The sequence below is a fragment of the Semicossyphus pulcher genome, unplaced genomic scaffold, assembly GCF_022749685.1.
Source record: "Semicossyphus pulcher isolate SPU_LCO1_2020_fin unplaced genomic scaffold, fSemPul1.0.p SCAF_19, whole genome shotgun sequence".
NCBI classification, from domain to species: domain Eukaryota; kingdom Metazoa; phylum Chordata; class Actinopteri; order Labriformes; family Labridae; genus Semicossyphus; species Semicossyphus pulcher.
In genome coordinates this window covers 9,483,640-9,497,961 of record NW_027211692.1, presented here as the reverse complement: position 1 = coordinate 9,497,961, position 14,322 = coordinate 9,483,640, and the positions used below count along the sequence as shown (strand labels likewise).

General features: G+C 42.5%; 2 protein-coding genes across 2 annotated transcripts in view; one reads left to right on the top strand and one right to left on the bottom strand.

Moving 5' to 3' along the window:
• Nucleotides 1-3,606, bottom strand: part of dph1 (diphthamide biosynthesis 1) — a 63,154-nt gene extending 59,548 nt beyond the window's left edge. Inside the window, exons 1-2 of the mRNA XM_069668591.1 lie at nt 3,533-3,606; nt 1,670-1,819 (exon numbers count right to left, since the gene is read on the bottom strand). Of these exons, the coding sequence (XP_069524692.1) occupies nt 1,670-1,819; nt 3,533-3,584 (202 nt within the window). The 5' untranslated portion in view covers nt 3,585-3,606. The remainder of the gene's footprint in view (nt 1-1,669; nt 1,820-3,532) is intronic.
• Nucleotides 3,607-4,553: 947 nt separating this feature from the next.
• Nucleotides 4,554-14,322, top strand: part of rtn4rl1b (reticulon 4 receptor-like 1b) — a 160,749-nt gene continuing 150,980 nt past the window's right edge. The window contains exon 1 of the mRNA XM_069668892.1: nt 4,554-5,419. Within this exon, the coding sequence (XP_069524993.1) occupies nt 5,407-5,419 (13 nt within the window). The 5' untranslated portion in view covers nt 4,554-5,406. The remainder of the gene's footprint in view (nt 5,420-14,322) is intronic.

Here is a 14,322-nt window from a genome sequence, read left to right as displayed (position 1 = left end):
GCAACAAAAAACTATTTGCCTGATGCCACAGACGACAACATAGATGAACGTCAGAGAGGCCTCTCACTGTGCGAGTCCTGAGGCTACAAACGCACAGCAGTCCATGCTACTCAGGTCACTTTCTTTCCCCCAGATCTGACTGCTTTTGATGTGTTAAGTGACCCATACCCTGGGTCAGTTTAAATGACCTCTAAGCGTAATAAAGATATCACAACAAACATTTTGCTGTGGCACTGAAGAGTTTTGGAGCTGATAAAAAGAGTTTTGGTTTTGGAGCTGATAAAAAAGATTATTACACTGCTGTTAATGAGGCCTGAAGATATCTGCTTTCAATAGGGGTTAAAAAATAAATGTGTCACCCTGGAAACAAACATTTGTGTTGCATGGATGGTGAGGAGAAGTCTGAGCTGGCGCACTGTCAGCTGCAGCGTGAGTGCAGCCTTCCAACTCTGTCAATAACGCATAAGCACAAACTCCTGGGGGGTTTGTCCCCCTCCTAAAAGATCAAAGACGCTTACACATCCCCCTCACAAATTCACTGTTAACTGACTCCAAAACTCAGCGGACATGGAAGTGCTTGTGAAAAGCATCCAGCTTCACTTCGGTGTCCCTGCTAACCAATGAGAGTGAACACACCGCAGAGCAATGAATACATCCATCTCTAACATGTTGCTGTTGTGTAAAGCCTGTTAGGTTTAAATGGCAGAGTAAGTGCCGGATGACCTACATGGCCTTTTTGAAAGCGGGTCTTTTTTTTGATTTGTGACATCACTGGATAAACCTGCGTGAATGTACAATAAAGTTGTCAAAGTAGGTCAAAGCACAGATGCATTCATGGATGTATCTTGAATGAATGCTTGCTCACGCTGTCTGTCTGTATAAGATACTTAAAGCTGTGCATCCTGTGTGTTCATACATTCACTCTGTGCTCCTAATCTTTTCTAAACCTGCAGAGCAACTTTGAATGAGGTCTGAATAACACAAAGTACTTCAGCGCTGAACTGGATATAAAACAGCTCTTATTTAGTCAGGGTGACGTAGGGCATGGTGACACACAGAAATGGTTCTCAGTGTCGAACGTAACAAATGTTATTTAAGCCCCATGTTAACCTAGTTCAAGCAAGGTTACATGAATATCCCCTTATGTAAACACAGGCTTTGTAAAAGACCATCCTTCACTTCCAAGTAACCTAACCCAGCCTCTGCTCCAGTTCAGCTAATGTAACTTCATTCAAAAGTCGGGCTCTGCAGTGAATATTAGTTGCGCAGCGTAGCGAGTGATATGACAATCTGCAATAAGCACATCCTAAAAGACTGCAGGTAACGGCTTTTATAAAAAAAAAAACATTATGTACATATGCCAAGCATTCAAACTCAGCATGTGAATATTTGACCAATCAAACGGGCACTATGTAAAACATGCCGAGCAGCAGAAAGACATCCAAACTCTAATGTTATGTCTAATATGCACACCCCAATATCTGTTTATTTATCGGAAGTGATTTTGTCATTGCCTGAACAACGTTAGAGCACATTTCATGACATTCCTTCACAAAAGCCTTCTTTGGTAAACACAGTAAACACAGCATCCACCTTTGCTAAAATACTAACTACAGACTAATAACAGTGTGCATTTAAATCAAGTGTATTCAGAGAGAACAGAGCTCACCTCTCTTAGAATTTGCTTGTCTCACTCGCCAAACAGTCTTGTGGATCTCGAAGTTGTAATTCGCCGGCAGGGCTTTGATCGCCTCCTGTAACTCAGGGTCTTGCAGGATTTCATCTGGAATTTGATTGGCTACCCGCCGGGGTCCTCGGACTAAAGAGAGAATTGAAGGATTGAGCTGTTAGCGAAAAGTCTCCGTACATTCTTCTCAGACTAGCTGGTGACACATCACACATCATGACCGACACGCGAAAGGTCACAGTCGCATAATAAGTTAACGGTGAAGTCATTTAGCAGCAGCAGTCTGTGCAGGTTACTCACTAATGCTTTAAAACTTCAGACATGAGTGTGGAGACACATTAAGGCTTAATGTAGTCTGAATGTGTCTCCCACCTTATACACGATACACGAGCCAAGGAATAGGAAAGCAACCCAAATCGCAACAGACAAACATATTGTGTGACAGCAGTAGCACCTTTATTAATTTGTCCTTGTTGAAACATACTTAACCTGCCATATTTGTACTTTTTCCTTGTAAAACAATCGAATTATTATGTGGTTAACGGTCATTTTTGATTGGCTTACACATGCTCTGTGGCGGAGACATGCACTTCGTTATCTAAACTTTAAAATTAACTTTGCTGTCCCTGTGTTTAGTTCAATAAATAATAATAATATGGACCCCCAAATTAACACACTGCAGAGGCATAATAACCCATGTAGCCATTAAACAGCTGTATATAGAATTATTATCCAGCAGACACTAATGACAGTGTTTTGTTTTTGATTTATGAAAGCTTTCATCTAGTGACGTGAGCTATTTCTAACAGCTCAGTCCAAGTAAATAACCTAGTTGAATGATAAATTTAAGAAACACAAGTAAAAAATATCTGAATCCTAGAATAAATAAAACCAAGCCTTCCAAAAAAGCAGTCAATCAAAATAGCTGCTGCTGCTCCATCTGTTGTTGTTTAACAAATAAACTAAGTCTTGGGAGATATAAAACTTAAACAGTTTTTTGTATATTTTGTGATCCTTTCAGACGTCTGAAGTGGAAATCGAGAGATTAAAGTACAGATGGATTGGACAGTTTGCCAACATGGTGAAACCGTGGGAAATAATGTTGGAAAACATGTCTGTTATAACTGAAGCTCGTCTTGTGGAAAGTCATGCAAGAAGGAAACCAACAATAGTTGACAAGAAAATGTAATTTTCCTTTGTGAATAATCCACAAGCTAGAAAAAAACATACCAAATTATCTCAGAAACGCACACTGAAATTCAACATAATCAAATAAAATATAATCACATCTCCTAATTTGTTATTTTCAATCGTAAGTTGATTTTCAGTAATCAGAGAAAATGTCACGTTTTCCTGTTATATATATATAATATATTAGATCTAATTATACCGCAATAAACACCGGAAAGACATCGATCTCCTGATGGTCTATATCAAAAAACATGATGGCAGAGATCGTGATCATTGCGGGTAACTAATCAGTCAGCATCAATCGATGAACACCTCGCATCGATCTCATGTTTGAAGGCAGGTGAGTCATCCCAACGCTAACGCTGATCGGATGCTAACGTCAACTAGCAAGGAAGCGATTTTTTGGTCGTGTAAGTTAGTTATACCCACTACTACTCAACTTTCACTGCGACATAACGCTAGATGCACGAGACGACGCAACTCTTGGTAATGTTTGCATCATAACCAGACTGCTGTGTTGCTGTGCTGGAAAAAACAACGTAGTGTTGGTACCGCTACGTCTACGTAAAAGCCAAGTGTCTATATAAATCACAGGTTAAACATATCACAGCCTACTACTGCATCACATATATCATATTCCACTTAAATATCTACCTGTTGGCTTTTTGGCAGGGACTATCTGGACCTCACTCGAGGGCGCTGCCATGTTTTTACTCCCAAACAACTCACATGTGAGGAACGGAAAGGCGAAAGCAATCGAGTGAGGGAACGAGATCAGTAGAGAGAAGTCGAGCATCGATGTAACGGATGTCACTGAACGGGACAGAGGTACAGGACCACACTGATAGAAGAGCTCACTGTATGCTACAATAATTTCAAGAGCAGTCCATTGTACACAGTTGCAATAACATCAAAGTAATTGTAATTCAGTAAATGCTGTCATATGGTTTGCACACCGAGCCCGGCTGATTAGCCTTAAAATACGTAAGTAAACAAACTGTAAAAACATAGTTAGTATATAGTTAGTATATGTACAACAAAAAAATACTGACAATAGGATACATCGAATTACATTAAATACAGGGCTTAACATTTATTTTTAGGATACAATTAAATATGAATCTAAAAATAAAATAAGTCATAGGTGAATGAAAAATGATCAAATTCAATGAAATGCAGTATCTTTTTTTTTTGTTGCTGTGCATTGCAACTTTGCAACAGTTGCAAAACTAGTGCAGTGTGTGTGTGTGTGTGTGTGTGTGTGTGTGTGTGTGTGTGAGAGAGAGAGAGAGAGAGAGAGAGAGAGAGAGAGAGAGACAGAGAGAGAGAGCGAGAATGAGAGAGATACACTCATGTTATCTGATGCACTAGTCCATTATTTATAATATTGATTTGGGTGGAGGCTATTTGATCAGAAAATCATTGTTTTTTTTTCTGTAAGTCCCTCACTGCAGATAAGCAGCATCACAAACCCCCTCTCATGTTTTGTGTCCTGGCGAATGTACTGCTGTTACATGTCAGCTTTGTCTCGTGGTGTCATGTCATGTTTCTTATGAAGACCTGTGGTGTCAGGGAGCAGTGTGTGTGCGCGTGTGTGTGCGTGAGTGCGTGTGTGCGTGTGTGTGTGTGTGTGTGTGTGTCAGGCTGGCGCAGATAGGGACACAGGCAGAGAGAGGGATGAAGCAGGATGCTGCCCGTTGGAGGGGCTGAGGCACTACAACATACTTTCTCCCTCCTTGAGCGCATCAGCGAGCTCTGATCCATAGGTGGGAAGCTGAGAGATCTTCACAGACAAGATCACAGAAATGTAACAATTACGAGGGGAGAGAGAAGAGCAGAAAAAGAGGGGATTTTAAGGAAACCGAGGGCTTCAAAGTCTACATTATTAAGGAGGATTTGAGGAGCCTGCGTTTATAATCCGACATCAGAGGCGGAATGTGAAGCCAAATAACTTATGTTAATTAGAGATGTTAACGAGTATGATGCGATTTGGACGGCTCTGAATCACCGAGAGAGGAATTTCACATTGGCCACTTGAATGTGTGGTTTTTTGGGGAGTGCTCGCGCTCACCGTCGGTTTGCCCCCACAACTGGTTTGCTGCCTCTACAGTCATTTGCGCCTAAAAAGGAGTTGGCTGTTAGAGGTTGTGTCGGACTAACTCTGCGTTCGTGCTCACCCCACACACACACACACATACTGGAGTTACCGTTATTCCGGACACAGGGGAGGATCTTACGCGCTTGTTTCGCAATGATTGCCTCCTAATTTCCCAAGTCTGACTGAGTGTTGCAAGACTTTGAGGAGATTTTCGCTTCTTGTCAATGTTTATCACATCCACGGCGGTCTGCAGTCCAACTCGATAAGGTGGATCTCAAGAAAACCCCGAGGAGTGACAGCTGACATTCACACGACGAGCCGCGGAAGCTCCGGATCAACTTCAAAACTAAAGCGCACAAGTTTTCAGTCTGGAATATACGAATAGATGATTCTCCGAGGACCGAAGACGAAATACACATAGGCCTACAAAATGTTCAGAAGGGGTGAGTAAAAGGCAACTTTTGTCGCTAAATAAATCACGCAATGTTGCCATTTTGCCTGTTTTTATCGGTGTAATGCAGCTTATAAGGCGGATTCTGCGTCCTCGTGATGCGCATGAATCTAGTCCAGGTACTTTCTACGGTTATGAAATAGATGCTTAATTATGACACATTTCATAATGCACCACGTTGCCCCGCAGATGTGTTTTACAGGCTATGCGCCATTTCCAGCGCATCTTTAATTTGCACCACACGCACTGACTGAAATATTCATCCGTGCGAGGAAACGTGGGGACGACTATATGTGATATTAATACAGCTGATGCCGCACTGCAGTTTATGAGTTGTACCCGGGTCACAAGGCTATCTCTCCCAGCATTGCACTCTGCTGGAGCATTATTATTTGCTGTGTGTCAGTACATCTAGATGTGATGGATCAAACCACAGTTCACGAGGTTATCCTCCGCTGGCTACACACTATATGAGCAGTCAGGACCTTCAGCACCTCATATAAAAGGGAAGGGCTCCTCAAACTTTTAATATCAAGATCCCCCTGACAGATCGGACCACAGACTCTTATGTGATGATCTTTTGTCCCAAGGAGCTGCTTCCTTCTTTCTCTCTTTTAATTGGCCATACAGCTTCATAACTGTCTGCACTGGTTGTGTGACAACAGAGGAGAGAATAAAGCCTCTAATGAGAATAGATTACAGTAATACATGCTCCAATTGTGCAGTTATCCAGGGACTGAAACAATAGTGAAATTAAACTGTTCCTCGTTTTGCTGTGGCCCCTGGAGCCCCGCCAGGGACCCCTGGAGGTCCCTAGACCCCACTTTATAAACCACTGCATTAGACCAAGCAGTGCACTCTACTCCATCATTGGTTAGAAGCAGCCTGCTGTTTAAACTGTTTATACAAAGCTAAAGTAGCTTAACCTTTAAAAAACCTAACAGACCCACATATGCTTGGTGGGGGTCACCATACAACACTCACAGCTTGTGTTATATTGGTGTTTATTCTGTGTGTCTTGTGAAAAACCATCTGTTTAGGGTGTGTGTGTGTGTGTGTGTGTTTCTGCTGGGTGCCTCGGGGCCGGAGAAAAACAACATGTTTTTCTTGCCGCCATCAGATCGATTATTGCTGTTCCAAGAGTCGAGATGAAACACACCATGGTGATGAGAGCTTATAGCCGAAACAGCTCGGAGGGAAGGCCCATTGTCTGAACCTGCATCCTGACAGCTTCTTCTAGCTGATCTTCTTATCATTTATGAGAAACGTGACGTGTGGATGTGTTTTTGGGAGAGCTGAAATGAGTCACCGTGATTCCAGAAGCAGCTGTTGATTGTGCAATGTACGAGCAAACACGCCTGCATCTGTTTTGTGTCAACCTAATGGCCATGCTGGTAAATGCTATTATATCATCATCATCAAGAAATCCTCAAGGAGATGATTTCCCGCAGCACACATTCATTTTCCAGTTATCCTGAGGTTTAAATGGAAAACTGAAAACCAGATGTGATTGGCATTTAGGGGGATTTTGTTCTACAAACATGCTCGGACCAAGATTTCTTCGTATGTGAATCAGCTGTCCTGCCACTTGCAGTGTGCCCCGACAGAAAATCACTTAATTCAAGACAAACGACTTCAAAGTACAGATTTCGCCAGTCTGCCAAAAGTGCTCGGTATATGCCAGCATGTCTGAGTCTACAATAGTGAGGCGGGGATGCGTCAGCGTTGGCAGGAACAGTGCAGAAGTTCTCTGGTGAATTTGAATTTTTTTGCACCTAAAATAACACATTGCAGGGAGCCTGGCTGATGCATCAGGCACGGCACTTACTGTGACAGATCCACCATTCACAAACACATAGGAGGAGGGAGTCTTAGCTAACATAGGTTGGGTGCACAGTGTGCCTAATTAGCATGTTAATAGAGTGGACACGCAGATTTTATGATGGCCTTTTGGTTCGAGTTTGTACAGGCTGCTGATTGCTGCAACAAGGTAGGATCATGTCCACATCATCCACAAACATGTCTAGACATGTTCAGCATTAGTTGTGGTGTGTATTCAACTGCAGCTGAGACAACAAACTCCTCATATCTTTGTTTGAACAGTCACAGCAGTGTCTGTGATTTTCTGCTTGTGTGCGTATGTCTTTTCTTTGGCTACATGCGAGTGTGTGTATGTGTTCATGTGCACATTCATGTAGCCATGCATGCACGCACGTCACTCCATCTCTGTCCCGGCTTTTCAATCCATCTCTCTGTCTCGCTTTTACGAACTCTGTTTTTTTTATCTTCCAGCCACTCAGCCATAGAGTAGACACAAGGGATGATCTGTCAGAACAGAGCTGAGATGGAAAAGACGAGATGTCCACTTTGAAGCGTCCTGTAATGGCGGCTACATGATATTCAGGATTATTGTAGGACTGTTTCTGTCTTCTGTATGACACCTTATGGATTGTACATTGATTGGCACACAACAAGTAATCAATGCAGGTGTGCAATGAGGAAAAATACACACACAACCGTGTTCTTTTATCCTTATGAGGACGCTTTGCCTATTAAATGTGCTGTATAAATTCGAATGGTTTCACGTGTGTTAGCCCATTTACTACAAGTGTTTTTCTGACCTGGATGTCATAGATTTTCCCTCTCCCATGGGCTGCGGCTGTTTCTATTAATCTCAGACCAGCATGAAAATCAATTTTCTAACACTTAAAACATGCTTGAGAACATCACACAACATAGATTTATTTTTACTTTTCAATCCCCCTTTGTTATTGTTACATGGTGATGCCATTGCAGGCCAAAACTATTTTTAAAATCATTCACAATGGAGCTCTAAAGTACATGTTGAAGTGCAGGAGACATTTGTGATTTCTAAATTTTCAATGCAACCTTTAAATGCACCACAAAACTCTCCCTCAGTGTATCTACATCCAGCACAGAGAGATAATGTAACCTGTAACAACTACGTGGGCAGCTAAATGTACATTGTGATGGATTAGTCTCAAGTAAGCCTCTACAAGTAGATCCTCATACTGTGTTGGCATGAACTGAAACTGATGGCTGCGTGGGAGTCAGGAAATCACTCACAGTCTGTGTCATGCTCTGAAACACTGGTGCGCTTTGGCTATAATGCAACACATACATCATTTGTACTTAATGGGCTAAAACATGCAAAACCACTGATAAGCAGCTTTAAGCAACATGCCTCACCTTAACCCTTATACCTGAACTTTAATCCATCATCAGCCTTAAATCCAAGTTGTTAAAGGTATAATAAGTAGGATGTTTCCTTGCATTTTGTCAACAACACATTCAAACCGGGCCCCTCCTCCTGGGCTCTTCGTCAAAAGAAGCTCACTCTCACTCTCGTGCGAGAACACGGCCACCCCACCGATCTTACGCTGACAGCATCACGGTTACCTTTGCGCTATCATGCTAGCCGGCGGTTACCGTTGCGCCAGCATCCTAGCCGCCGGTTACCGCTGCACCAGCATGCTAACCGCCGGTTACCTTTGCGCTAGCATGCTAACCGCTGGTTAGCTTGTCCTAACCGGTTTGAGGCACCTAGAGAAAGAAGGCCAACTCTGCATCGCTCTTTCGCCATGTTCGCCATGTTCGCTGGTCTGAATGGGGCCCAGCACAACAGCGCCCCTCCTGAAAACTTCCTGTGCAAAGCAAAACAACTGAATAGATGCAGAGGGAAGGGTCTCACAAGGGTCTGCACACACACACTCACCAACACACATGTATAGAGGCCCAGAAGTGATGATTTATTATATTATATGTGTAAAAGTCTATATTTTATTTTTCTGGGAAAATCCTACATTTTATACCTTTAACTGCAAACGAAGGCAGAGGCGGGAGCATACACACACACAAATGCTTGCACATGCACACACAAAAAGCTTTTTGTAAGTGTCAGACTTTCAAGATAAGACTAATTGGGAAATGCATTTGCATTGACTTAATTTAACGTGATGAACATTTGTAATGGAATTTAGCTCAGAGAGAACAAAAGAGGTTGTTAGAACACAACAAATCATGCAGGCTTTATGTTTGTGCATGCACATGAGCAATTGCATGAATACTAATGACTCAAAACATATCATCTATAACAAAAAAACTCCACACGCTGTTCCTTAATCTTCCATCTCCAGTGATTGACAGTATGCAGAGATAATTAGTCGTAGCAATTACGACATCCTGTAGTATTTAGTAATCATATTTTCTAAATCAACTCCAATTACGAGCACTGACTTTAAAGTAGCACATGTTGTTTTCAGTGCTAGCAGGCAGGGTCGGAGGATTTGCCATTAATGAGTTCAGCACAGGGGAAACACCTGTGGCCTCTGCTCCTCAGTCTCCCAGCTCTGCTCACTTGAGCGGGCTGTTTCTCATAGACGCGGTGCTGGTGGTGGCGTCAAAGCAGCTCTTCAGCTCCGTGCTGCTCTCCACAATATCTAATAACCACAGACATCAAGGGGCTCCTCGCTCCTCTCTGAGAGATGTTTTTAAACCAAAGAATGATGTGACTCACACACATCAAGTGCTGTGTTGATGGTTGTACAGCAAAATATTGAAGTCATAAATACAAATGGTCTCTTTTTGCTACCAAAGGACAAACAGAGCCTTTTTTTTTATCCTGGAGGTAGTGCCCTGAAGCGAACACCACGCAAGTGATTTGAAATGACACCACTAATTTGCAAAGAGCAATAAATGCCCATCTGCCAATGTAATATGTTGCAAACTTTCAGTCATCATGGAGCCCAGAGAGGCTTCTATTTAAAGAGAATAGATTCCCCACTCTGGTTATCATCCTTCTAATCCTCTCACAGTGTCAGCCGTCTGCTATCACTCCTTGTCAACTCTGCATTGTTGTACTTTTTCAGCCGGGTGTGTGTTTCCGTGCGGGTGAGAGGCTGTTGACGGAGAGGTTTGGAGGAGAGGAGGTTTGAAGAGGATAATGTGGAGAGGAGTAAAAGAAATTTAAACCTCAAACTGATCCCCTAAATCTTTCTAAGCCGCTGAAAAATAGAAAGCAAATCTGAGAAGGGGACAACATTTCTACTTCTGTCTGACACTTGTTTAAGAGTATAACTCCCTTCTACACCTGTTTTTGTTTAAAACGGTAAAATCAGCTAATTTCGACCTCAAGCAGATTCAGGAAAATGCAGGATGTAATGGAAAAAAGGCACCAAAATCTTTAACAAATTGACCCATTGGTAGTCTGTGGCTCCGGTCCCGGAATACACAGCATCAGGAGTAATTGACAGAGGAACATTACCAATTATTGGAGAGCTGAGTCGCATTTATTAAACTGCCCCACATGCATCTCTGGCTCTGTCAGTGCATTCCAAACATCTTATTTAGCCAAAGGAAGCCGTTCAAAATCCAAAAGCCATTTATTTAGCGGCCAATACTCAGGAGAGTTTCCATGAAAGCCTTTTGCAGCCGAGGACTCTCTTATTAATGCAGTCTGGAGAGACATCTGAATGATTAACTTGCACAGGACATTCCCGCTTGGAAAAGGAGTCAGGGGTGAAAACTGCAGAACATGCATGGAGAAAAAAAACCTGTGCATCTCGTTTGCCCTTAAAAAAGAATCACCTGATTCTTGTGCAAACGCCATCTCCTATGTCTTTGTTGTGGAAATGAGATGCAAGGATGGTCATTAGCGGATGATAATGAGGTGAAAGAGACAAACAACCTAAGCCCTGTTGGTTTTTCTAATATTAATAATTAATTTGTGATTAAGTGGCTAATTGGAGTTTAAAGGTCAATGTCAATGAGAATGCCATAGATCTGAGGAGACAGGAGAGGGGTGGGGGAGGGGCAGAGGGAGACGGTCCACGAGACTGTTGACAGTAATCCCAGGTGCTCTCCTGTTACTCTGACAGCTCTCCCCCTTTCCTGAGCCGTGCTCCCCAGGGCGACAGTGCCTTTGTGTGCTGAGGACAGCAATTCAGCTACGCCAGCACCTGGGCATCTGCCCTTTTGGCATTGAGAGTGAGCAAGTCTTCAAGATGGAGTGGCATATCATCGCAGAGGTGAAGAAAAGGAGGAAAAGGAACACATGTACACTTGAGCTTCTAGAAAGGGACAGATTTATAATGTGATCTTTAACATCGGCCTTATTCTCGTCATGCACAGGGTTGGGAGCTCAAGCTCTGTTATAATGTCACACAACTGCGTTCCATTTTGTACGTCACATAAATGTGGGTATCTGACAAATCATGATCACCTCACAGCTTCTAGACTGATCAGCAACTGAAAAGACAGTGAACAGGCTAAATGAGGAGGCCACACTTCAAGTTAAAACCAGATATTTGATAACTCATCCGCTAACGCCAGACTAAAGGCTAACGTTAGCATTCAGAAACGTCTTACCTAATATTACCATAAGTTAGCATTTGGCTGAAGGCTAATATTGCTGTTTGGTAGTTTTTCAACCTTCATTTCAATATAATCTTAGCGAGAACTGTACTTTTTAGCTAATGCAATGTTTGCCAGGAGGTGGTTTGAATGCTAGCAACAATGGCAGCTAATGAGTTAGCTAATATGTTGTTTTGCATTGAACTATGGCTCGATGTCCCTCTGTATTTTCACTAGCCATTATCTCTTCTGCCACAAATTAATTACAAGTGGGTCAATGATAATCAAATACACTAAACACACAGCAACACAACATGCTAACAGCATTTCAGCTTTCCACTCTGAGCGTGGCGTCGGAGGAAAAGGGCTTCTGTGTGAATATAGTGAACAGAGACCAAGGACGGGAAACCAATACACATCATTCAGTTGACATTGTATCACAGAAAGTGTGTCTTCACCATATTCATTTGATAGCAAATACCACAGAAATTGTGTTGGGCTGCACTACCAATGACAAAGAAGCCAGAACAAAGTGTTGGTTAGCTTCCTAATGAAAAAAGGACAAAAGTGGATACATTCAATGAGAAGCTAAAGCTTCAGCAGGAAGAATGTGAAAACTGTCAGGATGCCACAAACTGTAGAGGTTGAAGCTAAGCTATTCAAGGCTTCAAGGTTTTTTGTTAACCTGTGTTAGGTTATATAATGATTTTAACTGTTGAGTCGATCAAAAAGTATTCTACAAGTCTGGCCACTCATTGGGATAATTTGTCCAAGAAAAACCAACGTAAACAGAGGCCACATTGAGACAGACAGAAGTACTTTTTCCTCTCTGCTAGACATAGTGTGATAAATAAGCTAGCAACATTCTGTTAGCATTTAGGCTCTTGGCTGCATATTTCTCTCTCTGTCTGCTAAACGTTCTCTCCTGTGTGACAGTATTTCTGAGCTGATGTGACTCCTGTCATTGATTCGTCTTATTTATTGTGCCTCAGATTAATCTCACATTCCATCCATGTCACAGTCAGAACTCATTTATTTCAAGATGTTTGACATGAAAAAAAAAAACCCAGTCAGCTCAGTCCCGGGAGTCTGCAGGGTTTAAAAAATGCCTCCAAATAAAAGTTTCTGCTCTGGCGGCTGAGTGAAATCAAACCCTCAGTGGGGAATGTCATGAGGAAAGAGAAAAGATTATCATTCTTTTATTTTCCAGAGTCTCCTGGTCTTTGGTCTGTCACTCCACTCGCCCTCCTGCTCCTTCGCTCCGTGAGAGCTGGCCATCCTCGTCCCTGGCTTTAATGAGACGGCTCCTGTCACAGTCACATCTGAGCTTGTAATATCTTCCGCGTGTGTGTGTTCCGGCAAATTTATCTGTGCTCGTACGTTTGTAACGGATCAGGCTGACTTCTAGGAACAGTCAGGGCTCAGGTAATTGCTGCAGCCTGTTAGGATTAATCCGGCCCCGCTATGTTAATACACAGTGCGGACTGCGACGCTGCAACTGCAGAACCACTTAAAACTCAATGCCACTCTCACTGCAGGGTGATTAGGATAATTGTGTTCGCAATCACGTTTGGTGTGGGTGCAGATCAGGAAAAAAACCTCCTCTGAAAGTTAGTTTGGACTCCTTATATTCATCTAATGTTTAGATGGATTGCTGTATATTCAACTATTCCTTAAAGGCAGCATGATTTAATTGTATTAAATATTTCAAGAGTGAATAGGGGAGACGCAGACTGGCACCAGATGTTGTCTCATATAATGGCTCGAGGAGGACAAGAGGATTTACTAAAGAACCCAAAAGATAGTTGAAGAGAAGAACGGAGGAGTATTATTTAAAAGGCAGGATGGAGAGACAGATGGAGTTGTAGCAATTACAGAATATAGGCCAAGGTCTTTTTAACAATCACACATCTTTTATATGCAAATCCCTCACAATTGTCTCAGAATGGTCTTAAATTCAGTCATTTACAGCGGCAGAACTGTGTTTTTTGACCTTATTAAGGCTGGAACAATGGGGATGAAATTGGAACTAAATTAACAGTTTCAATTTACTCTACGTTTTTCCACATGTGCCTGAGTCTGAGTCGACAGTGTCCTGCTGTGTTTCGCAGCCTATCATCATCACATTGAAATCTATTTCTGGACCTCTCTCACACGCTCTTCTTATGTATTTCGCTGCTCTGAATGGGAGCGAAGTCCTTGACATTTGTCTGTTTTCCCGCTCTAACAAGCATTGCTCTTCAGCGCCGGCCGTCACTCATAGAATCCATTCGAACCAGGAAGACCTTGCATCATAAACACGGGCCATCAAACCCACAATAGAGGTGCAAGGTGCAGTTTTGTGTGCCAAAGATAAGCATGTTAATTATTCCAGTACCTTCTAAAGAGTATTAAGCCCTTTCAGGACTTCAATGACACGCTGAAGTGGATTGTGACACATGTTGCAAGCGGTGAGGCTGTTTAACAGATGTTGGTTTTGTGCTGCATCATATTCCCGGCCTCCTTAACTGATGTCGCGGAGGC